This window comes from Suncus etruscus, chromosome 1 (assembly GCF_024139225.1).
Source record: "Suncus etruscus isolate mSunEtr1 chromosome 1, mSunEtr1.pri.cur, whole genome shotgun sequence".
Lineage (NCBI taxonomy): Eukaryota > Metazoa > Chordata > Mammalia > Eulipotyphla > Soricidae > Suncus > Suncus etruscus.
In genome coordinates this window covers 7,090,038-7,112,870 of record NC_064848.1, presented here as the reverse complement: position 1 = coordinate 7,112,870, position 22,833 = coordinate 7,090,038, and the positions used below count along the sequence as shown (strand labels likewise).

At 51.8% G+C, this 22,833-nt stretch overlaps 1 protein-coding gene and 1 non-coding gene across 2 annotated transcripts in view; one reads left to right on the top strand and one right to left on the bottom strand.

Annotated features, from left to right (window-relative positions):
* Positions 1 to 1,860: 1,860 nt before the first annotated feature.
* Positions 1,861 to 22,833, bottom strand: part of IGDCC3 (immunoglobulin superfamily DCC subclass member 3) — a 45,502-nt gene continuing 24,529 nt past the window's right edge. Inside the window, 13 exon segments of the mRNA XM_049782850.1 lie at positions 1,861 to 3,401; positions 3,821 to 4,007; positions 4,107 to 4,245; positions 6,029 to 6,133; positions 6,329 to 6,520; positions 6,787 to 6,835; positions 6,837 to 6,952; positions 7,111 to 7,358; positions 7,719 to 7,884; positions 8,956 to 9,114; positions 9,939 to 10,076; positions 10,335 to 10,465; positions 10,979 to 11,123. Coding sequence (XP_049638807.1) covers positions 3,255 to 3,401; positions 3,821 to 4,007; positions 4,107 to 4,245; positions 6,029 to 6,133; positions 6,329 to 6,520; positions 6,787 to 6,835; positions 6,837 to 6,952; positions 7,111 to 7,358; positions 7,719 to 7,884; positions 8,956 to 9,114; positions 9,939 to 10,076; positions 10,335 to 10,465; positions 10,979 to 11,123 — 1,922 coding nt within the window. The 3' untranslated portion in view covers positions 1,861 to 3,254.
* Positions 17,296 to 17,402, top strand: LOC126027604 (U6 spliceosomal RNA). Its single transcript, XR_007502292.1, has one exon. It is a non-coding gene; the product is annotated as a U6 spliceosomal RNA (small nuclear RNA).

The following is a 22,833-nucleotide window of genomic DNA, read 5'->3' as shown; positions in this document are numbered from 1 at the left end:
AATAACTAAGGGGTCACTTCTGGCTCGGTGCTCAGGAATTTACTCCTACTGGCAGTGTTCAGGGGACCATGTGGGGTGCTGGGGCTCAAACCCTGGTATACCATATACAAGGCAAACGACCTACCCACTGTACTATTGTTCTGGCCCTGGGTTGAGTTTCTGCTTTTGAAAAATCTGGTCTATCAGTGGTTCCCAGGAGGCTCAGTCAGGTACCACTTGGTACCCTTGCACCATTTGCCCTCAGCCCTGCCCACTCTAAAGGCTTCTGCTACCCCAAAGGAGACTTTTTGTTGTTCTTTCAGAAGCAGAAGTGTGTGTGTGTGTGTGTGTGTGTGTGTGTGTGTGTGCTACCCCAAAGGAGACTTTTTGTTGTTATTTCAGAAGCAGAACCGTGTGTGTGTGTGTGTGTGTGTGTGTGTGTGTGTGTGTGTGTGTGTGTGTGTGTGTGTGAGATTGCTGAATTTCTGATGCCCACCTGAGGGCAGGAGAGAGTTCAGGTGCTACAAGTCAGCCAGGGAAGCCTGATCGCAAATCACAGCTCTGGTGCTTCTGGGGAAAGAACAGGGTCCTCTTGGAGGTCTGTTCACCCCAAGGCTGAGCTGTGTCAACCGCAGAGGACATGGATGGTCTGGGAAGCTGCATGAATGACACCACTGCCTCTTACTGAACATGAAGTCCCGGATATTTGTCACTGCTGTCACCTTTAAGCCAAGTTTCCCGTGATTTCTCCTTAGCCGACAGCCACTGATCCTTGGCTGTGGGAGCCCGGCAGAGGGAAGAGAGATGAAAAGATAATTTGCTCAGAGAGCTGGTTCCTCAGCAAAGGGAAGAAAAATTCCCGTTGTCAGTGTAGGAAAGGCACTTAGGACTGGTGGATAGTACCCACAGAGCTGAGGGGTGGGATTCAGACACCCCTAGCCCAGTGATGGCTAACATTTTTGGGCCCGCAATCCCAAACTGCACACAAAACCAAATCATTTCCTCAAAAGTGCCAGCATGTCAATTAAACCTCAATAACAAGATTTTTGTATAAGTATGCGGCATGCGCCACATATCTTACTTGCGGACCTTCCTGCATGCCAGCTGCAAGGCCTTTGCGTGATGGCACAAGTGCCATAGGTTCTGTTGTGTATGTAAATATTTTGGGGGATTACTATGTTACTCACCCTAAACTGATTGGTGATTGTGCCCTACCCTAGGGTGTGACCTGGCATTCTGCCCCCACCCTAGGGTAGGACCTGATTCTGCTTCCACCATTGGTTGGTATCTGATCCCACCATTGGGTGGTACCTGACTCTGGGGTATAAAAACAAGGGTCTGTGGGAGGCCTGGGCTTTTTGGCTGGAACGGAAGCTGAGTCTTTGGACTTCAGTTTTGTCCTTTGAATAAAGCGAATATTTCCACGAGCCTGACTGTCTGCGAGCTGTTTACCCGCCTTTTTACCTCAGAACCGTGGGCTAGACAGGGTGGCAGACTCGTGCTCCGAGCTGGAAGAAAAAGGCCTCATCCTCCATCCCACCATCAGTCAACCTCTTCAGGGGCTATCTTGCTACAGGTTCAACATCGCAGCCCTAGCCTAAAGGAGGTTTGGGGCGAGATCGGTGTTGACCCTGGAGCTTGGCAGCCTAGCTTGAATGTAAAATCTCATCATGGTGTAAGACTTGGGTTGTTTGCTTCCTGCATCTGGTCCTATCCCAGCTTCATGATTTGTTTAACAAGGATGATGGGGAGCTGGGAGGGTCCAAGACACTGGCCATCAGGGGGATCTGGCTCGCACAGTACCTAACCTGGGGTACCCATTATGACGTCTGAAGCCTAGCACCCCACTAAGCCCAGGCATAGGCACAGGCAATTTGCAGATTACTTTGGCAACAGGACTTTTATTCAATCCAAATGAGCAGTGACAAGTCAGGTCCCAAGACACCCACCCCCCATTCCCAAGGGGCAGGTTCTAGGATGAAGGGACACAGAGGAGTCGATGCAGAGGTGGCACAGGCGCCTCCGAGTCCAATTGGTCACGACTTTCTAGCAAACCACAAATCCTACCTTCTTCAGCTAATCGACTAAAGTTTAGGGCGGGGGTCTGGGGGAATTTAGGGCTCAGGGTGCTTAGGGTCTGTCTCAGACTTAAGGAATACATTTATCTTTTCTTTTTCTTTAAAAAAAGTTTTCCTTCCGCTATTTAAAAAAATGTTTCTGAGTGTAACCAAAAATAGGTATTTGTTTCCTTGGTTTTCTTAAGTACCTCAAAGAACAACATAACAGAAAACAGGCTCGAACATCACAGAAGAAATCCTTGAGACACTTCACATATAAAAATAGCTTCAGCTGTGTCTGCTGAGGTCAGCCCACTGGGGCAGCAGTGGCCTGAGGGGTTGGAGCCCAGAGGCTGGCACACACAGAACATTCTGGGGGTCAGCAACCCCCATGTCTGGGGGCACAGAAGCAGGCACCATAGCCTGTGTGGAGAGAATGGCTCTGGTCAACTGAGCCAGGATGAAGGGCTGAGGGCAAGAGTAGGAGTGGAAGGATGAACAGGCAGACAGAGGGAAGGGCGGCTGGACAGAGCAACCGCAGCCTGCGTGGGAGCAACCATCTCTGCTTCGAGGAACAAAATGTCCTCTCGTTTTTTTGGCTTTTTCTCGGCTTCTTTGACCAATTCTGTCTTTACTTCTGTGGATGGAGAATCCGGCATCCCGCAGGCGGGGATGGCCGGGGGTGCCACGCGGGCAACAGCCAGCGGGCCCTGAGGTAGACACGGTTTCTTCACCCTGGAAACGGGCACGGTTTCTTTTTTTTTTTTTTTTTTTCTTTTTTCCTTTTTTAAACTAGACACTGGGGTGGGGCAGAGGGGTGCCCACAAGGGCCTTGAGGTAGGAGTGTGGGGCGATGGGGGACATTCATTCCGGCTGAGGTAGGTGCTGGCCAGGCGGCAGACCTGAGGGCAGAGGCGGGTGAGACGGTGGGACCCCGGGAGCCCCTTCCTCACTCGTGCTCTTTAAGTCTTTTTTTTTGTTGGTTTTTTTTTGTTTTTTGTTTGCAAAAGGAAAACGTTACTTCACTTCCAAGTCACGTGGCACCAAGCAGTGGTGAGGAGATTGGAGGGGGGGCTGCAAAAAGACTTCACATACGACCACTTGAGGGTAGCCAGGGAAGGGAAAGGCGCTAGGAAGCCCCATGGGGGGGGTCCTTATGATGGCCTAATGTCACCTTTGACCTGAGAAGGGGGCATCCCCACAGTGCGGCCATAGGAGTTATTGTCCAGAGGGCACTGGGAGAGCAACAGGGTTGGTGGGCTGGGGAGGACCCGCCAGGACTGCACAGGAGGTCATGGTGGTCCTCTCGGGAAAGTTGGAGCCCTGCAGCGGTGGCGTGGACAGGAGCGTCTCCTCACACAGGGCCTGCAGGAAGGGTGGCAACTGCATGGGAACGAGGAACCTGCTGATCTAGGAGCAGGTTCCAGAAAACAGACCCAGAGCCAGGGGCTGGCTAGAGGGGAGGAGGTGGAAAATAGGGAGGAGGGAGAGGAGGGAAAAGGAGGGAAGGAAAGATGAAGGGAGGGAGGGATGGAAAGGGAGAAGGGAGAAGAAGGAATAGCAAAGGGAGGAGGGAGAGGAAGAAGAGAAGGAGAGGATGGAGAGAGAAGGAGAATGGGGCAAAAGGGGAGGCAGGTAGATAGGGAGGGGGAAGAAGGAGGAGGAGGAAGGAGAGGAAAAGAGGGTAGAGGAAGTAGGGAAGAAGGAATGGGAGGAGGAAGAGAAAGAAAAGGGGGAGAGGGAAGATGAGGAAGAGGGAGAGTGGAGAAGGGGGACTTGCTCACCATGGGGCTGGGACTGTGCTCCCGCAGCCCTGAGGTCCCTGCAGGCGGTGAGAGCTGCTCCAGTTCCTTGGTGTCCACAGGTTTCCCTCCCTGGCACGCCCCGTGCAGCACCATGAGGCCAGGCTCCCTATGGCTCCGGGGCTGAGGTGGGGACAGCTGGTTTTGCACATCCTTGCACAAGAGCACCCTGGAGCCCGGGCATAGGAAGAGTGAGAACCCAAGCAGTGAACCCCAAGTTCTCCTTCCCTAAGGTTCTTCTACTCCCCACAGCCCAGTCAGGACCCACCTGCCCCTCTGGCCAAATAGAAGGAACAGGACGCAGAGGACGATGCAGGTGACCCCAATGTGGATGCCAATGACGATGCCAGTGGTTGAAGTTGGGGCGCTGGCTTCTTCCTTCCGGCAGTCACAGGGTGGACTCAGGGCTGGGGGCACAGGTGGGGGGACTATGGCACTCCTGATGTGAACCCCCCCCACTCATTCCCAAGAGTTTCCCTCACCTGCTCTGGCCCAAGCCCACAGACCCACAGTCCTGTTATTTTTGCTCCTGAAACTCCAGCTGAAATTTCTTGGGGTTTTCCTTCCTCCTGTCACCTTCCCAGAGCCAGTGGCCCATCTCTAAGCCACATTCCTAACCCAACCTTTTTCCCTTTATCGAGCCATGACTTATAAAGCCGTAACTTTCACTCAGCCTATTTCATTCATTTTTGTTGTTGTTGTTGTTGTTTGTTTGCTTGCTTGCTTTGGAGCCATAGCCAATGGTGCAGGGCTTATTCCTGGTTCTGTATTCAGGGGATCATATGCATTTCTGGGGATCAAAATGGGGTCAGCTGCATGCACGGCAAGACAGCACAGCATGCCTTGCACACTACTGACCTGGGTTCAATCCTCAGCATCCCATATGATGATCTGAGTCCACCAGGAATGATTTTTGAGTTCAGAGCCAGGAAGGAGTAACTACTGAGTAACATTGGGTGTGGCCCAAAAATAACAACAATGAGATAGAGAGGGGGGGGCACAGCAAGAGGGGAAGAGAGAGGGAAGGAAGGAAGGAAGGAAGGAAGGGAGGGAGGGAGGGAGGGAGGAGGGAGGGAGAGGGAGGGAGGAGAGAACTGGCTAAAGAATCTTTTCAGCTGCTCCTGAGCCCCAGCCCTTTGGTTCTCAGGCACCTGCCCCAGCTACTATCTATGAACATACTGAAAAAAAAAAAATAAATTTTTTTTTGGTTTTTGTTTTTTGGGCCACACAAGGCGGCGCTCAAGGGTTACTCCTGGTTCTGAGCTCAGAAATCGCTCCTGACAGACTGGGGGGACCATATGGCATGCTGGGGACAGAACCCAGGTCCATCCTGTCCCAGGCGGGTTACGTGCAAGGCAAACGCCCGACTGCTGTGCTACTAAAGAAAGAGGCCGGGCCCGGAGAGATAGCACAGCGGTGTTTGCCTTGCAAGCAGCCAATCCAGGACCAAAGGTGGTTGGTTCAAATCCCAGTGTCCCATATGGTCCCCCATGCCTGCCAGGAGCTATTTCTGAGCAAACAGCCAGGAGTAACCCCTGAGCACCACCGGGTGTGGCCCAAAAACCAAAAAAAATAAAATAAAATAAAATAAAATAAGAAAGAGGCCTCTATATACTGCAAAATTTAAATTCTTTTTTTGTTTATTCCTTTCTTTTTGGGCCACGCCCAGCAGTGCTTAGGACTTTCTCCTGGCTCTGCATTTAGGGATCCCTCCTCATGGTCTCAGGAAACATTCGAGTATCGGGGATCAAATCCCAGTCAATTGCATGCAAGGCAAGTGCCCTCTCCTCTGTTCTATCATTCTGAATCCTAAATGGATTGTTTTGAATCAGCTAAAATTTAGAAGATGTTGTGAATATCATTCTGAACTTGTGTAAATAAGTAAGAGAGGGGCTGGAGCGATAGCACAACTGTAGGGTGTTTGCCTTGCATGCAGCTGACCCGGGTTTGATTCCCGGCATCCTCTGAGCCTGCCAGGAGTAATTTCTAATTGCAGAGCTTGGACTAACCCCTGAGCACCACTGGGAATGCCCCCAAAATCTAAATAAATAAATGAGTGAGAAACAAACTTCCCAAAGCCCACTATTAACATTTAAACTAGCGCCTAGGCCTGCACTGGCCAATGCGCCTCCTGGCCCCTCTTCCTGTGCTCCTTTGCTGTGGCCCATCTTTAGCCCAGCAAAGCCTCACCTGTCCTCTCAGATGCTCCCCTGAGAGACACAAAGCGAACAGTGGCATTGCCATCCCCGTGTTGGTTATAGGCAAGCAGCTTTACCTCATACACTGTGCTCGGGTCTGGGAAGAGAGAAAGGGCTGTTAAGGGGTGGTAGGAGGGAAGCAGGAGGAGCAGCCTGTACCCCCACACCCCTGCCTAGCCCTCCTTCCCCCACACAACCACACCCCTGCCCAGCCACCCCACTTCTACCCCACCTCCCCACCACACCCCATGCCCAGCTCTGCCCGGTGCACTCCAGGCTGCAATGGCCTCACCCAGTTGGCTGAGGTTGTAAGAGGTCGCTGTCCCAGGCAGCAGGATGGGGCCCGTGAAGGTGGCCTTGCTGGCTGGCCGGTAGAATAGCTTGAAGCCTCCCTGGTGCTGGGCCAGCCGGGACCAGGGCTCCCACAGCAGCTGCAGGGAGTTACTGCCGAGCACCCTCACGGACAGAGGGGGTGGGGCTGGGGCTGAAGGCAGAGAGAAGGGAGCCTGATGGAATCTCTCCATTTCCCTGCCTCTCCCCCCACTCCACCCCCTGTGGTGAGGCAAGGTGGGCATTTCTGTTCACTCAGTGCCTCCACTTGCTCAAGCAGTAGCTTTATGCCCCTTCCTCCCAGCAGACCCAGGGCTACCCAGCCAGCACTTTGCACAATGTACAACCAGAGCATGCATGCATGCGGTCCCGTCCCAGCACCCCATGCCCCAGTGGTTTTGTAGCACACCCAGGCCTCACCTTCCCCCAGGGTGCTGGCCAGAGTTGGGGGAGAAGCTGAGCTGGCCCCCCCTGGGCGTGTAGGCCTTGATGTAGAAGCTGTAGGCGGTGGAGGGCTCCAGGTCACTCACTAGGTGTTGGAAGGTGTTCTTGCTCACTGCTTCCTGATACTCCAGTTCTGGTGGGTCTGAGGGGGCAAAGGGTCAGGCAGGGGGCATGAGGGGCCCTGAGGAGGCCTATGAGCACTGGTGAAAAGAGCCAAGGGGTGTTGGAGAGACAGCAGAGTGTAGGGCCAGGCAGGACAGGCAGGAGGGAAGGAAAGGCTGAGAGACGGGTGCTACTCACCGGCAGCCCTCCGGATGTGCAGGACATAGCCTATGATCTCCTTGGTGTGGATCAGGGGCTCGGTCCAGGACACACGCACCTCGGTGGACGACACGGACACAGCCTGCACGTTGAGGGGGGGTCCAGGCAGCCCCTCGGCCCACAGCACAGTCAGCCGGGCACTGGCCTGGGAGGAGCCAGCGCTGTTCTCGGCCACGCACTGGTAGATGGCCTCATCCTCAGGGCCGATTCCAGAAATGGTCAGGGTGCTGTAGGGCACGGGGGTGCAGGAAAGTCTCAGACCTCTTTGGCCTAGGTTAGCCCTGATGGCCAGCGGGTTCACCCTTGTTGAATTAAATAATTAAGGATGACAGAGGGAGGCAGAGTCCCCTCCCTAAAGCCTGTGTGGGATCCTTAGACCCAAGACCTCAAATTTCCACAGTGCAAATATATGCAGATGCAGACACCCATGTCCATATAGAGCCACCCAGGAACACATACAGACATAGGCACATGTGTATACACATAGATACATTCATACACACCTGTACACATATAGATACCCATAGGTAGATAGACACAGACACGCCTACATACATACATGCCCAGACACCTTTGTACACACATACCTGTTGTTATTCTTGAGCCGGACGTGGCCTCCGGGCCCCAGCACTTGGCCGTTCTTCAGCCAGGTGACGTGGGGGGGTGGCTCCCCCTGGGCCTGGCAGGTGAACATGGCGGTGGTCCCCGCTGGCCTAGAGATGGACTGAGGGTGCTGGACAAATTCTGCTGGGGCTGGGGGCACACAGAGCAAGGCAGGTCACCTTGAGAATCAGGCGGAGGGGGAGGTGACAGCGGAGGGGTCGTGCAGGGTGGGAGGAGTGATGGGCTTGGGACATCCACATCACTCTCCCTTCAGAGCATCCTTCTGAGGGGTCCCTCAACCCCGAAGCTGACAGAAGAGTCTGGGAGAGAACTCTATTTTTTTTTATTTATTTTGGTTTTTGGGTCACACCCGGCGGTGCTCAAGGGTTACTCCTGGCTGTCTGCTCAGAAATAGCTCCTGGCAAGTACGGGGGACCATATGGGACACTGGGATTCCAACCAACCACCTTTGGTCCTGGATCGGCTGCTTGCAAGGCAAATGCCGCTGTGCTATCTCTCCGGGCCCAAGAGAACTCTATTTTAATGGCAATTTAAAAGACTGACATTTGTATAGAATCCAATCAAGCTGAGCTCCTGTTCAGGAAATTGTTCAATAAATAAATTGTGCTAATAGCTTTGGCTGCACCTCCAAGGCAGTAATGAAGGGAAGACGAGAAGGAGTCCTCAGAACCGGCCCCTTTCACCTCTATATTTAACTCCACTCTCCTCCAATCCTGTGCCTCAAAGCTCCATTAATACTTGGGACAGTCGGGGGCATGCCAAGTGCACCCCATCTTCTACCCTTGCAGGTTGCCCAGGAGACCTTTAAGGGGTCCAGAAGCAAATTAGGGGGTGCAGGGGAACTACTAGGAATGAACCCCTGGGTAGAACCTTCCCCATGCGTGTGCACGAGCACACACACACACACACACACACACACACACACACACACACACACACACACACACACACAGGAGCCGGGTGCGATGGTGTGAAAATGACACTGGCAGGAAGGCAGGTGGGAGTGTGGAAAAGCCTCACGTGTGAATGAAAACAGCACATGTGTGTGTGGGGGGGAACACACGTGCCAGCGACAGGCCCAGAGACCCACTGGGCTTCTGCAGTGGAGAGGCTGGGGTGCTGGGGTGGCAGGAAAGGGCGTGGGTGCGGTGGGGTTGGTGGCTGGGCAGATGTGCAGATGTGGAGGCCGGAGGGGCCTACCTTGCACCACCAGGCGGCCCTGGGCGGTTCTGCGAACACGGGTGCCCGGCCTGTTGGCAGCACAAACGTACACGCCCGAGTGCTGCACCGTGACGTCGGAGATGATGAGGTTCCCGGTGCCCAGGACCTGGATGCCCTCCACTCCAATGGGGCGGCCGTCTGCAGAGCAAGGAGAGAGTCAGGCGTGCAAGGCTCCCGCAGCACCAAGGCTTACCCCAAGGCAGGGCCCTGTCACCCAACTCCCCTTTACAGCCTTCTAGGAGTGTCCCCTAGAAGCCAGCAGCAGCAGCAGCAGCAAAGGGTTCTTTCTGCACGCTGTTTCCCTACCCAGATCTCTGAGCAATTCTAGCCAGATGGTGGAGCAGGCGCCTAGCCTGCAGCCTGCATTCTCCCCCCCCCCCCGCCCGCATAGCCCCATCAGATTAGCAGTGAGAAAGGGGAGACAGCTCCCATTCAGTCTCTGAAGTGGTGAAATCTACTCCATTATCCGCAGGGCACAAAGTGGGGTGGGGGGCTGGTGAATGGGACCCGCAGCCCTTCACGTTCCCCTGGCCCCTGACCTTTCTGCTCAGACACCGTGGCCCATCTGTACCCTTTCATTTCTTGCCTTTAGCTGCCTAGGGATTCAGGCCGGGGGGGGGGTTTAGGGGGTCTGTCTAGAGACTGGGGGGCCCAGGGGCGTGGCTGGGATGTATAGGAGGGGAAGGAGACTGGGGTGCAGAGTGGTTCCGAAGGCCCCATGACATGAGGAAGGGACAGAGGATGAAGGAGAAGTCATGGTGCCAAGGCTGACAAGGTAACTGGGAGCTAAGCCCACACACAACACAGGCGCCCCTCCTGTTCCATCCTGCAAGGCCAAAGCCAGAAAAAGAACCCCCGTGGTGAACAAACAGGATTCAACACCCTGAGCTGGGTGATGAGCCTTGCACACTACACCCCTTTTCCCCAGAAGCAGGAAGGCCAGGCAGGGGCTCAGGACTCACCCAGGCGGCTCCAGGACACAATGGGGCGCGGGTTGCCCGTAGCGACGCACTCCAGTACTGCAGTCTGATGGACGGTCAGGGTGAGGTTCTCAGGCCCCACAAGGATGGTCGGCTCCTTGTAGGCCCCTGAGCCAGAGCCTGGGGGCACAGGCAAGGGTTCCACACTTGAGCTAAATCCCTAGCTACATCCCCACCCAGCACATCCCACACGTGGGGTGCGCATCCACACCCAGGGGGCACCCAGCTTCAGGTACAGAGATGGAGGCAGGCCACTCCTCAGCCCTACCCTCGACAGGCAGAAAATGCCCTCTACGCTGTGGAACTGGAGGGCAGGCTCAGGGTCTGTGTGTGGGGTTGTGGGGGGCATGAAGGGAGGGGCAGGCTGTGACCCCTCACCGGTCACCGTCAGCTTGGCTCCGTGGCTGATGCGGACACTAGCAATGTTGGAGGCCACACAGTGGAAGATGCCGCTGTCCTCAGCCCGAAGGCCCGTGATCTGCAGGACACCCTTGGGCAGCAACGTGTACCTGCAGAGTGTGACGGTCCCATGTCACTGCCATTGTTCCCAAGACACACTGGGGGACCCCCCGCAGGTGGATAAATAGGAAACTGCCTTTGAAAACACACTTTCTTTTTTTGTTTGTTTGGGAACCACATCCAGAATTACTCAGGGCTTATTCCTGCCTTTGCATTCAGGGCTCCAGGCGTACCTAAGGGATGCCAGTTTGGCAGTGTGCAAAGCAAGCGTCCTCTCCAGTTCCATTCTCAGTTTGTTTGTTTGTTTTTTTGTTTTGGAGCCACACCCACCAGTGCTCAGGGGTTTTATTCCTGGCTCTGCTCTTAGGGAATCACTCCTGGCAGTGCTTGGGACCATACGTGGTGGCAGGGATAAAATCTGGGTCAGTGCATGCAAGGCCTCCCCCTCCCCTGTACTACCTCTCTGGCCCCAGCCCATCCCTGCTTCAGATACCAGTGTCCCAGGGGGCTGCAAGCCACTGGCTTCTACAAGACCTCTGTCCCTGTCCTCAGGCAGGACTCACCTCTCATTGTTTGTGTCGACGGGCACTCTGTTTTTCTCCCAAGTGATCCGGGGTTTAGGAAGTCCATGGATTTGGCACTGGAATCGGGCTACACCACCCTCCTCACCTTTGGTAGCCTGGGGGTGCACGTGGAAGTCGGACATGGCTGGAGGAAGGAGGAAGGAAGGGGAAAGTTAAGGTCAGGCCCTAGGGGGAGGTAGGCTTTACTTTAGTACAGGGGTGGCGAACAAGTTCGACACAAAGAGCCAAAATTTTAAACTGTGAGAGTCAGAGAGCCACACCACGCAGTGACCTGCCAAAACAGACAAACACTCACACAAAAGCATCTCATTTTAACAATAATCTATGAAACACATATTGCATTTTGCCATTTTGAGTGAAGGTACAAATCCTGCAGTGATGGTGAGGGTGTGCTGTGTCCTCCACACTAAGAACTAATGGCAAGATGTGACCCAATATGTGACACATGGTCCTCCCGCTCTCTGGCCCGTACAGTTGTTTCCGAGGGATGGGAGACAGGAGGACACAACCTGGAGGTGGGACTACACGCTGGGAGATCTCTCCTCAGAGGTCCCTCCTCAGAAGCAGCAGAACAAAATCCAAACTTGGCAAAGAGCCACAGTATACAAAATAATGATAAGAGGTAAAGAGCCGCATGTTCACCACCCCTGCTTTACCACTCACAGGAACATCTCCCCAAAGGGATGGGCCTGCAAGGCTAGAACCCTCCCCGAGGAAACTCTGCAGTGACTTGGCTGCCAAACCTCTCACAAGGAAATCCTGGGGGCTGGAGCTATAGCACAGTGGTAGGGTGTTTGCCTTGTATGCAGTCAACCCAGGATGAACAGTGGTTCGATTCCCAACATTTCATATGGTCTCCTGAGCCTGCCAGGAGTGATTTCTGATCGAAGAGCCAAGAGAAACCCCTGAGCTCAGCTGGATGTGGTCCAAAAACAAACCAAACAAACAACATGGAAATCCTGAGCTGCTAAGGGCTTTCCCTCAAGATTCTGATCCCCGAAAACTGACATGCAAAATCCTTTTCCCATTTGCAGCTGCCCAGGAACTTATTTTTATAAACTCCCTGAAGGCCTGCAAGTCTTCTATACAAGTTGGCTCTGTCACAGACCAAAGCCCTAAGGCCCATAAGCAAGAAGGACCAGGCCAGGGTCATTTGGCCTTGGTTTCTGAATTTGGTAGCTTTCATTGTTACTAACCACATTTGGTTGATGCTTGGGGTTGTGCACCCCTGGATGTGAGCTCAGGAGTGACCCTTAGGAGAGCTGGGGCACCATATGAGGATTGTAACTGAAGCATTTGCACACAAGTTAAGTGTATCACCTGCTTTATTACCTCTCTAGTCACTCCAGGGGCTGCCAGGGGATGGATGCTTTGAGCATCCCCCAGTCTCTGGTGGTTTCTCCACCTCCTCTCCCTGCAGCAATTTTTGTACCAGCATCTGAGAGCTGTCAGAACTGCAAAATCCATGTTGGTGCAGAGTGGCCAGCCTCCCTCTTGAACTCTCTGTAGAGGTCTGCACAGAGTAACTGAGTTGCTTACCGGCCTGCACAGAGCTGGCTGGTCCCTCTCATTCTTACCATCCCTGAGCCGAACCCCGGATGGCACCCTCCCGCCTGCAGCCCAGCCTCAGCACCGGCTGCAGATTTCATTAAAACCCACTTTGCTTCAAGTGCGGGAAGGCGGTGCACCATCTGTCCCACAGCCAGCCCTCCCCGCATACTCCATCAACTGGGACAGTTGTCCCCTCCCAGAAGGGGCTGGCCAGGAGACTGGCGCCTGCTCCATGCTCCCTGGGGTGGGTGGCATTGCCCTCCGGGTCCCCTTGGGCGAGCCAGGCCTGTCCTGGACTCCAGGATGGCCCCAGAGGCTGTCTTTGTGCCAGTCTTCCCTCCGGGCTGGCGCTTTTGTGGTGCCTCTTCCTCTCATTTGCATGTGGCTCATTAAATATAAACATGTATAAAAGCACCCAGCAGTCTCCTCCCTCTCTGGCTCCATGGCTAAAGCTGGTGGGTGTGCCCGAAGGCTGCGTTGCTTTCTGGGATCAGCATGTCTACCAAGGCATGCCCAATTTGGGGGTACTCATTGTCACCAATCTATGTCCCCAAAGGTACAAAATTACAATGAGTACCAGGGGGCCCCGGGTGGAGGCAGAGAGGGCGGTGGTGGCAAATACTCCAGCCGGTGACCCTTTAGACTTGGTGAGGAAGCATGAGGTTAAGGGGCCTGAGCGCAGGCCAAAGGCTTTGTGGGTCAGGCCTGGGACCTGGGGGAGGAGGCGATGAGTCTCTGAGGGTCCTTCCCTGCCTCCTGGGGCACCCTGGCTGTAGGGGGCACAGTTCTCTGTGGCTCCAGGGCTCGGCCAGACTCCCCTGGACTCCAGCTAGAGAGGCACAGGCGGCCCCCAGGGACCTGGTGGAACTAATGGTGCTGCTGACTACAGATGCCGCCTCGTTAAGGAGCTGAATGAATCCTTTTGTGTTCGGAGCCCTTCTCGCTCCCAGGAGGCAGGGCTAGGAGCAGGCCCAGGAAAAATGATGAGAGGCAGAGGGTCTGCTTCCTGCCAGGGGCTGCTGTGGAAAAAGTTGCTGCGGATGGAGAAAGTGGGTTTGCTATCACCTCACTTTCCCCACAACCCCTCACAATTACACAATTAGGAAGCCCCCAAAGATGTGGGGAGTGTGGGGGGGAGTGCGGGGGAGGGTTGGAGGCTCATCAGCAGGGATGACTGACTGTATGGGGGCACAACTGTACCCTCCCCACGGTCCCCCTATGCTCTTCCGCTGGGAAGCTCCCTCTCCCCTTGATTCAACCTAAACCTTTGTCCAACATTTGGGGGTGCTCAGGGCTTATTCCTGGCTCCGTACTTTAGGGATTACTCCTGGGGAAGAATCAGAGAACCCTCTGAGGTGTTGGGGACTGAACTGGGGTTGGCTGTATATAACCCCCCCCCCCGTCCTATCTCTCTGGCTAACATTTTATTAGAATGGAAGCTTTGCCTTTGAGTGCTGATGGGGACTGAAGAGCTTGGTAGGGCATGAGGCTGAATCGGGTATAAGTTCCCTTGAGCCCTACCAGGACTGATCCCTAAGCACAGAGCCAGGAGTAATCCTTGAGCCCATTCCCAACCCCTTGAATATCCTCACCATGTGAGGGGGCTGGAATCTGTGTCTGTGGCCCATGGTCCAGGGGAAAGGGTGAAAAAGGAGGGTGTCCATGACCTACGCCTCTTTGCTCCTTCCCTATACCCCTGTGCTCAGGCTGAGCCATGCAGTTGGAACGTGGCCGGTCCTTTCATCTGTGTGGAAAGCTTATTAGGGTCCCCAAGACACTGTCCCCTTCTTTACCTTCAGCACTTGTTCAGCTCCCACAGTGGAAGAATTGGGGGGGGGTTGTCTCTTAACCCTAGACCAGAGGAAAAACTATCCCCCCTCCTTTCTTTTTTGTTTGCTTGGGGGCCACACCCAGCTGTGCTAGAGTATTACTCCTGGTTCTGCACTCAGGAAGCACTCCTAGCGGTTCTGTGGGGGGGCCCTATGGGATACTAATGATCGAACCTAGGTTGGCCCAGTACAAGGCAATTTCCCGCCCCACTCTACTATCACTCAGGGCCCCTCATTTTCCTTTTTTGCATATCAGTGGATAAAGTTTCTTGCTCCAGTGCTAAGTCCCATCCCTGACTGGGGAGGAAGTTTCTTAAGCTTGCTTCCCTCTCTGGATGGCGCTTTTAGGGTTCATTAATCTGCTTTTGACAGGGCTTATGTTTTGGGACCTCAGAGACATGGGAAGGGGCATCCTGCTGGTAACACTAAGATTCTAGGCCAGTGCTGGGGACCCGAGGGCTGCACCTTCAGAGACCCCCTCAAATCCCAAACTAAGGGCCCTGGAGCCTGCAGTAGGAGAGCAGGGCATGAGCAGAGCCTCAGGACCAGAGCCTGGCAGCTGCAAGTCCGTATTGGGGGGGTCAGGAAGGAGGTGCTGGGGATGGTGGGTACCAGGCTCTTGCTCTCATTTCTCAGCCTAAGAGGAACAGTTTGGGGTGGAGTGTGAGAGGGTGATGGTGGGGCCAGAGGCCCTTCTAAGGGTGAGAGTCAGAGAGCAGCAGGAAGGGAGAAAGAGCAAGGGCTCATGTGGGAGGAATGGAAGTTTCTGTGTCCCCAAGAAATCCGGGGAGTAATGTGGGTCATCCCACACACACCAGGTCTACCCATTGGGCATCAAGAAAAAACAGGCAGGGACAACTCAGAGACCAGCAAGGCAGAGGAAACAGCAAGGCAGGAAATGGCCCCATAGCCCCAGTAAATCATTGGTGTGGGAGCCCTGAGAGCTCAGACAGGAGGTGGGACCAGCTCCTCCAGGTCGGGTTAGGGACCTCTGGCGAGGTCAGGCCTGGATCTGATTAGCCAGGCTCCAGGGCGACACAGGGGGAACAGCAGAGTGCAGGGAGGAAGCGGGTAGCGCCCCCAAGTCAGCCAGAAACTCCTTAGTTAGGAAGACAGAGAGGAGAGGGGGTTTAGGCAGAGCCAGAGGGGTCAAGACCTTCCCCTCCCCGCAGCAGCACCAGAGAAACAACCTCCATCACACTGGGAAGGAGAAGGTTTGAGTCATCCCAGCAGGACCAGAGACGCCTGGTCTTCTGACCTCTTCACCCCACAATCCCAATGTCCACCCCACCCCCCAGCATGGAAAAAAAACACTAGACAGGACAAAATGAAATGAGCTGTAAAATATATGCACTGGATTTCAAAGGTTTCCTCCCTTAGGGGCCAAAAAAGATAATATAGCTGCGGCTCTTGCCTTGCATGTAAGCCAACCCCAGCCAGCCAACCAGAGGAATTCTATTCCTGGAACCCCAGGTGGTCTCTTGAACCCCACCAGAAGTAATCCCTGAGGTTAGAGCCTGGAATAAGCCCTGAGCACAGCCAGGTGTGGCCCAAAGACAAAGATGAAAGAGATTAAGCATTAAGAAAGTGCATATCAAACCCCAAAGCAAGATCATTCCACTAAAGTCACTCACTAAAGATCACTAAAGTGATCTAAAAAAGTGACTAAAGTCACTAAAGATCACTCACTTTAGAATGGATTCTCCAAATCCAAAATAACAAAAGATCTTGTGCTGGTGAACAAGTGGGAAACTGGACCCTTCACGCACAAACAAGGTCACTTTTTTTTTTTTTTTCTAAAGCCAGTCAAATTGAGGAGTGGGCGGGTTATATACCAACTTTTGTGATACTAACGTGAATAAGTTCTGATAAACCACTGCCATCGGACCAGCCAAACAAGGTCACTTCTATGGAAGATACTGTAGCAATCCTCAAACACTTAAAAAGAAAGTGACCATAGAATCTCTCAACTTGGGCCCGGAGAGATAGCACAGCGGCGTTTGCCTTGCAAGCAGCCGATCCAGGACCAAAGGTGGTTGGTTCGAATCCCGGTGTCCCATATGGTCCCCCATGCCTGCCAGGAGCTATTTCTGAGCAGACAGCCAGGAGTAACCTCTGAGCATCACTGTGTGTGGCCCAAAAACCAAAAAAAAAAAAAAAAAAAAAAATGCACTAAAGAGAAATGTGAATGCTCATGTCAAATTATCTCTCTGGTCTATGCTGAAAACACTTAAGATCTATGAAAACGCCCGGAGAGATAGCACAGCAGCATTTGCCTTGCAAGCAGCCGATCCAGGACCAAAGGTGGTTGGTTCGAATCCCGGTGTCCCATATGGTCCTCCGTGCCTGCCAGGAGCTATTTCTGAGCAGACAGCCAGGAGTAACCCCTGAGCACCGCCGGGTGTGGCCCAAAAACAAACAAACAAACAAAACAAAACAAAACAAAACAAAAGAACAAAAACGAAAAAAAAAGAATCTCTCAACTTGGCCATGAGTATTTTACAGCTTTGACTGGATTATTTCCTGCAGTGACCCTTGCTCCAGACCCGCTTTCCCTGGGTGGAAATATGGCGTTTGGGGCCATTACAACTGGCTCCTGAACAGGGATCTGAAACCCAGGACCCTCAGAGTTGATTTACACCTGGGATCAAATCCTGGTAGGCTGCATGCAAGCCAAGTGCCCTGCCCACTGTACTATTGCTCCACCTGAAAAGGAAAATTTTTTTCTTTTCTTTTCTTTCTTTCTTTTTTTTTTTTTTTTTTTTTTTTTGGCTTTTGGGTCATATGCACTGACAATCAGGGGTTACTCCTGGCTCTGAGCTCAGAAATTGCTCCTGGCTATGTGCGAGGCAAACGCCTTACCGCTGCACCATTGCTCCTGCTCCTCGAGTTGCATTTTCGCAAGATGCTCTCCTAGTGCTCACTTTGGCAACACATATACTAAAATTGGAACAATACAGAGACAATTAGCTTGGCCCCTGAGCAAGGATGACATGCAAATTCATGAAGCATTCCATATTTTATCATGGTGCTTAAATAAAGATATTATTTTAAAAAATGAAGTCCTAAACACAGATAGTGTGGCAGTCACACAACAAGACAAATGTACTTAATACCCTAAACACATGCTTAAGAATGGCTCAGAATGGGAGTGAGTGTGAAATAATTCAGAGCTTAAGACACTTCCTTTGCACACATCTGACTCCAGTTCCATCCCCAATACATTTGATTCCTAAACTCCTAGCACAAAGCTAGGAGTAAAATGTGGATCCCACCACTAAAATAAAGTTCAGGACAGAAAATCATATATATCTTGCTATAAAAAAATTTAGAAAATTTTACATCTTTATTTTTTTTATTTTTATTTATTTTTATTTTATTTTATTTATTTATTTATTTATTTTGGTTTTTGGGCCACACCCGGCATTGCTCAGGGGTTACTCCTGGCTGTCTGCTCAGAAATAGCTCCTGGCAGGCACGGGGGACCCTATGGGACACCAGGATTTGAACCAACCACCTTTGGTCCTGGATTGGCTGCTTGCAAGGCAAACGCCGCTGTGCTATCTCTCCGGGCCCGAAAATTTTACATCTTTATTAACAACAATAATTAATATATATTAAAACATTAATTACAACTTGAAATCATATTCTGGTTTTTGTTTTGTTTTATTTTGAGGCCACACCTGGTGGTGTTCAAAGGAGCATATGGGATGCCAAGGATCAAACCCAGGGCAACCATGTACAAGACAAATTCCTTACCCACTATACTATCACTCTGGCCCCAATATTGTTTATTTTAAAGATAGTCCATTGGAAGCAATGTGAAGAAGAGGAGGTGAGAACGACCCCTGGACCAACCAAAGCCTTCGTGCTGCTGCATCTGCATGTCCAATACCTAGTCTAATGTCCAGTCTCACCACTGTTGCCACCTTGCCCAAGAGAAAGGCTAAAGGAGATGTGAACGGAGATAAAGCCAAGGTGAAGGACAAAGCAAAGAGAAGATCTCAGTGTTATCAGCTAAATCTGCTGCTCCAAAGCCAGAGCCCAAGCCTAAAAAGACTCCTGCAAAGAAGGGAGAGAAGGTGCCCAAAGGGATAAAGGGTAAAGTTGATGCTGGCAAGTGTGGAAATAACCCTGAAGAACATGAAGATGCCAAACCTGGGGCCAGAGAGATAGCATGGAGGTAAGGCATTTGCCTTTCATGCAGAAGGTCGGTTGTTCAAATCCCGGCATCCCATATGGTCCCCCATGCCTGCTGGGAGCAATTCTGAGTGTGGAGCCAGGAGTGACTCCTGAGCACTGCCGGGTGTGACTCAAAAACCAAAAATAAATAAATAAATAAAATAAACAAAAAAAAATTAAGATGCCAAACCAGACTAGGCACAGGAAGTTGAAGGTGTTAGAGTTGCCAAGTGAAATACTATTTGGTGGGGGGGGCACACCCAGTAACGCTAAGGGGTTCCTCTTGGCTATGTATTCAGAAATTGCTGGCTTAGGGGACCATATGGGACGTTGGGGATTGAACCGCGGTCCGTCCTAGGTTAGCCTCATGCAAGGCAAATGCCTTACCGCTTGCACCACCGCTCCAGCCCTGAACTACTATGTTAAGTCAAGTTTTATAAAAATGTAGATTTTTTTAAGCTATGTTGTACACCACAGAACACTTCATTGTTGTATTTGGGAAAAGGTCATAAGTCAATAATAGAAAAGTTTTCCAAAGCTGGACCCGCCCCCTAGGAAGAATTCGAACCCAACCACCTCTAGGTCCAGCACCACTCGTGTGACCACTCATATGAAGTGAAATGAAAATGTAAAGACCCATTTCCTCTGATCACAGACCACATCAGAAATGCTCAATGGCCTACTAGTGGTCACTGACTGCATTTGGAGAAACTTGATTGTACAGCATTAATACACCCACGACCTGACTCCCAGCTACCTTTCTCTTCGCTTGCTCATCAAAGAGCCCCCCTCTTTCTCTCATCTCATCAATCATCATAATCATGTCAAGTCTCTGTCTAGCCTTGTCCTTCCTAACTCTCTCCCTTCTTGACCACAAGGATCCTAGAGTAAGGTTCCACTTTTTTTTTTTTTTTTTTTTTTTTTTGGTTTTTGGGCCACACCCGGTGGTGCTCAGGGGTTACTCCTGGCTGTTCTCTGCTCAGAAATAGCTCCTAGGCAGGCCATGGTGGACCCATATGGGACACCGGGATTCGAACAACCCCACTTTGGTCTTGGATCGGCTGCTTGCAAGGCAAACGAACTCCGATGTGCTATCTCTCCGGGGCCCAGGTTCCACATTTTTTTTCAGAAAGACATACCCAGTAGTGCTTGGGATAATTCCTGGCTCTGCAATCAGGATCACTCCTGGTTGTGCTCTGGAGATAATATTGGAACTGGTGCAAAACAAGCACCTTAACTCCCTATACTACCTCTCTGGGCACTAAGGCCTTTTCAATTACATCCTGGGACTATGGCAACCAGACAGTGCCACAGACCTTGATCCCTGGCAATGCCTTATGGTTCTCAGGGACATCACCAGAAATAGCTATCCTGAGCACAGATAGGTGTGGCCCTAGCTCCAAAATGGGATACTGGGGCTAGAAGATCATTCGACAGAGCAGAAACATGTAATTTACATGCAAGAGGTCCAGGATTGATAGCTGGCACTGTAAGATTCCACAAGCATGAACAGAAGTGATGCCTGAGCACCATGCCAGGAACAGCACCTAAACACCATTGGGTGTGGCCCAAACATCAAAACTAAACCAAAGGAAATAGGAACCCTAACAATCCATGTCATCAAACATGGAAAACCTGGAAAAACAAGGGTCTGTATCTATAAAGTGCTATTAGCACAGTAAACGATACTTGAATATAGCTAAGAAATAATGGCAGAATCCTGACGCTAAAAAGCATCAAGAGGGGGGCTGGAGAGATAGCATGGAGGTAAGGCATTTGCCTTGCATGTAGAAGGACTGTGGTTCGAATCCCAGCATCCCATATGGTCTCCCGAGCCTGCTGGGTGTGATTTCTGAGCGTAGAGCCAGAAGTAACCCCTGAGTGCTGCTGGGTGCCGGATGTAACCCAAAAACCAAAAAAAAAAAGCATCAAGGGGGCTATATCAGTATAGTAAGATGGGTAGGCACTTGCCTTGCACACAGTCTACCGGGGTTTGATCCCCAACATTCTGTTTGGCTCCCTGAGCATTGCCAGGAATAATTCCTGAGAGCAAAACTGGAAGTTCCTTCCCCTCCAAAAAAAAGAAAAGAAAAAGTATCAAGAAGTTGTGGAAGAGTGGGGTAGGGCTGGAGGAGGCAGCCATATTCCCTGAGAAAATTCAGGAAGTCACCAGCCCTTGGCCCTCAGTGTAAGCTGGAGGAAGACCAGTAAGGCTTGAGTGGTGAGGAGCAGGGTCTGGGGGCCTCCTGGAGCCTCTATAGACATGCTGTCAGTGGGAAGAGGCCGCTGAGTAATTGAGGCCTTGATTTCTCTAGTAAAATGTTTATGAAGCCCATAAACTCATGCCTTTATTGGCCAGGCACATTCCGGGGGATAGTTGTGGCTCTCAGAGGTGCAGTTAAAGCACCTGCTGAACTCAGACACCCCCCAATAGCAGCTCTCACCTCACCCAGACCCCCCAGGCAGAGCCCAACACTGGGGCACAGCTGGGACAGCGGGTCCAGGGCCCCTCCACACGCCTCTTTAAACTCCCCACAAAGCACTTGTAAGCAGCTTCTCTCCTAAATGTACTGCTGGAAGGATGGGATTACTGGGCCCAAGGTTATGCCCTCACATGTAGTCCCTCTCCCTACAACCTGAGTCCCCGCTGTGCTTCGCATTTGCTTTATTTGGATTCAGAATCTAATATCCAGGGAGAGGCTGGAGAAATAGTACAGCAGAAAAGGGCACCTTGTCTTACATTAGATCAACCCATTTTGAATCCCCGGCATTCCCATATGGTTCCCCTCAAGTACCACCAGGTGTGATTCTTGAGTACTAGAGCCAGGAAGAAGTCCTGAGCACAGCAGAGTGTGGCCCCAAACCAAAATACTACTATTAATAATATATAAAATAAGTAAGTAATGGGCTGGAGAGATAGCATGGAGGTAAAGGCGTTTGCCTTTCATGCAGAAGGTCATCAGGTTTGAATCCCAGCGGTCCCCCATATGGTCCCCCCGTGCCTGCCCAGGAGCAATATCTGAGCATGGAGCCAGGAATAACCCCTGAGCACTGCTGGGTGTGACCCAAAAACCGCCAAAAAAAAAAAAAAAAAAAAAATAAGTAATGTAAATTCAGCTTTCCACCTGGGTGGTGTTCGGAGGTAGGGAAAGGGCGGATGGGGGTGGTGGTAGCCGATGCAGTGTGCTGGAATAGTTTGGCTGGGCTGGAGTGATTTATCTGTGTGAGCCCCTGACCTTCTCAAAAAAGCCTCAGGACCCCTTTGTCTGCTGCTTCAGCCTCCTCCAGCCCCTCATCCCCCTCCCCTTTAGGGCCCCTGAACCCAGCCCCCTCCCTTTTCACCCCATCATGCCTCTACCACCAGCTCACCACTCCCCCAGTCCCAATTCTCACACAAAAGCTAACCTTTGTCTTTCAAGTCAGCAGCCATAAAATCCATGTCTCACCCCTCCCCTCCCACAGCCACTTCTGACAAAATGGGGGACCTGGATGGGGAGAAAGGTGGTGGGCGGTGTGGGGGTGGAGCTGGACTCAGCATGGGAAAGTTCCTGCAATCTGTACTTGGCCTAGCGAACTCTGAACCCTCTTAGGATCCACTTTTATTTTTCTTTTTTTTCTTTATTTGTTTTGTTTTCAGGCCACACCTGGTAGTGCTCAGGGATTACTTCTGGCTTTGCACTCAAAAATCATTTTAGTGGGGCCAGAGAGATAGCTTGGAGGTAAGACATTTGCCTTGCATGCAGAAGGAAGGTGGTTCCAATTCCGGCATCCAATATGGTCCCCTGAGCCTGCCAAGAGCAATTTTCTGAGCATTAGTGCCAGGAGTAACCATTTCTGGCAATGTTTCAGGAGTCAACATCCATATAGGATGCCCACCCCCCTGGATCAAAGCTGTCCAGCTGTCAGCTGGATGCAAGACAAGTGCCTAAACACATGTACTAATTTTTCAGCCCTAGGACCCACTTTCTGATATGATGGGTGGTCAGCCTCAGGCATGGCTTGCCTGGAAGCAATCTTGGGTCAAGGAGTCTTTTTTGTTCACTTGTTTGGGGCCCACAGTCGGTAGTGCTCAGGACTTATCCTTGTTTCTATGCTTGGGGATAATAATGGCAGAGGCATTACAGTGCCAGATGCAACCCAGGCAGGCAAAGTGAAAGGTAAATATCTTCCTCACTGTTTTAAGTTTCCATTCAAAGCTTCCTTAGAATTGCTGCACCTAAGGCTCAGCTCTTTCTTCAGATCAAGCCAAAGTTTCTTGCACCGACACAGACA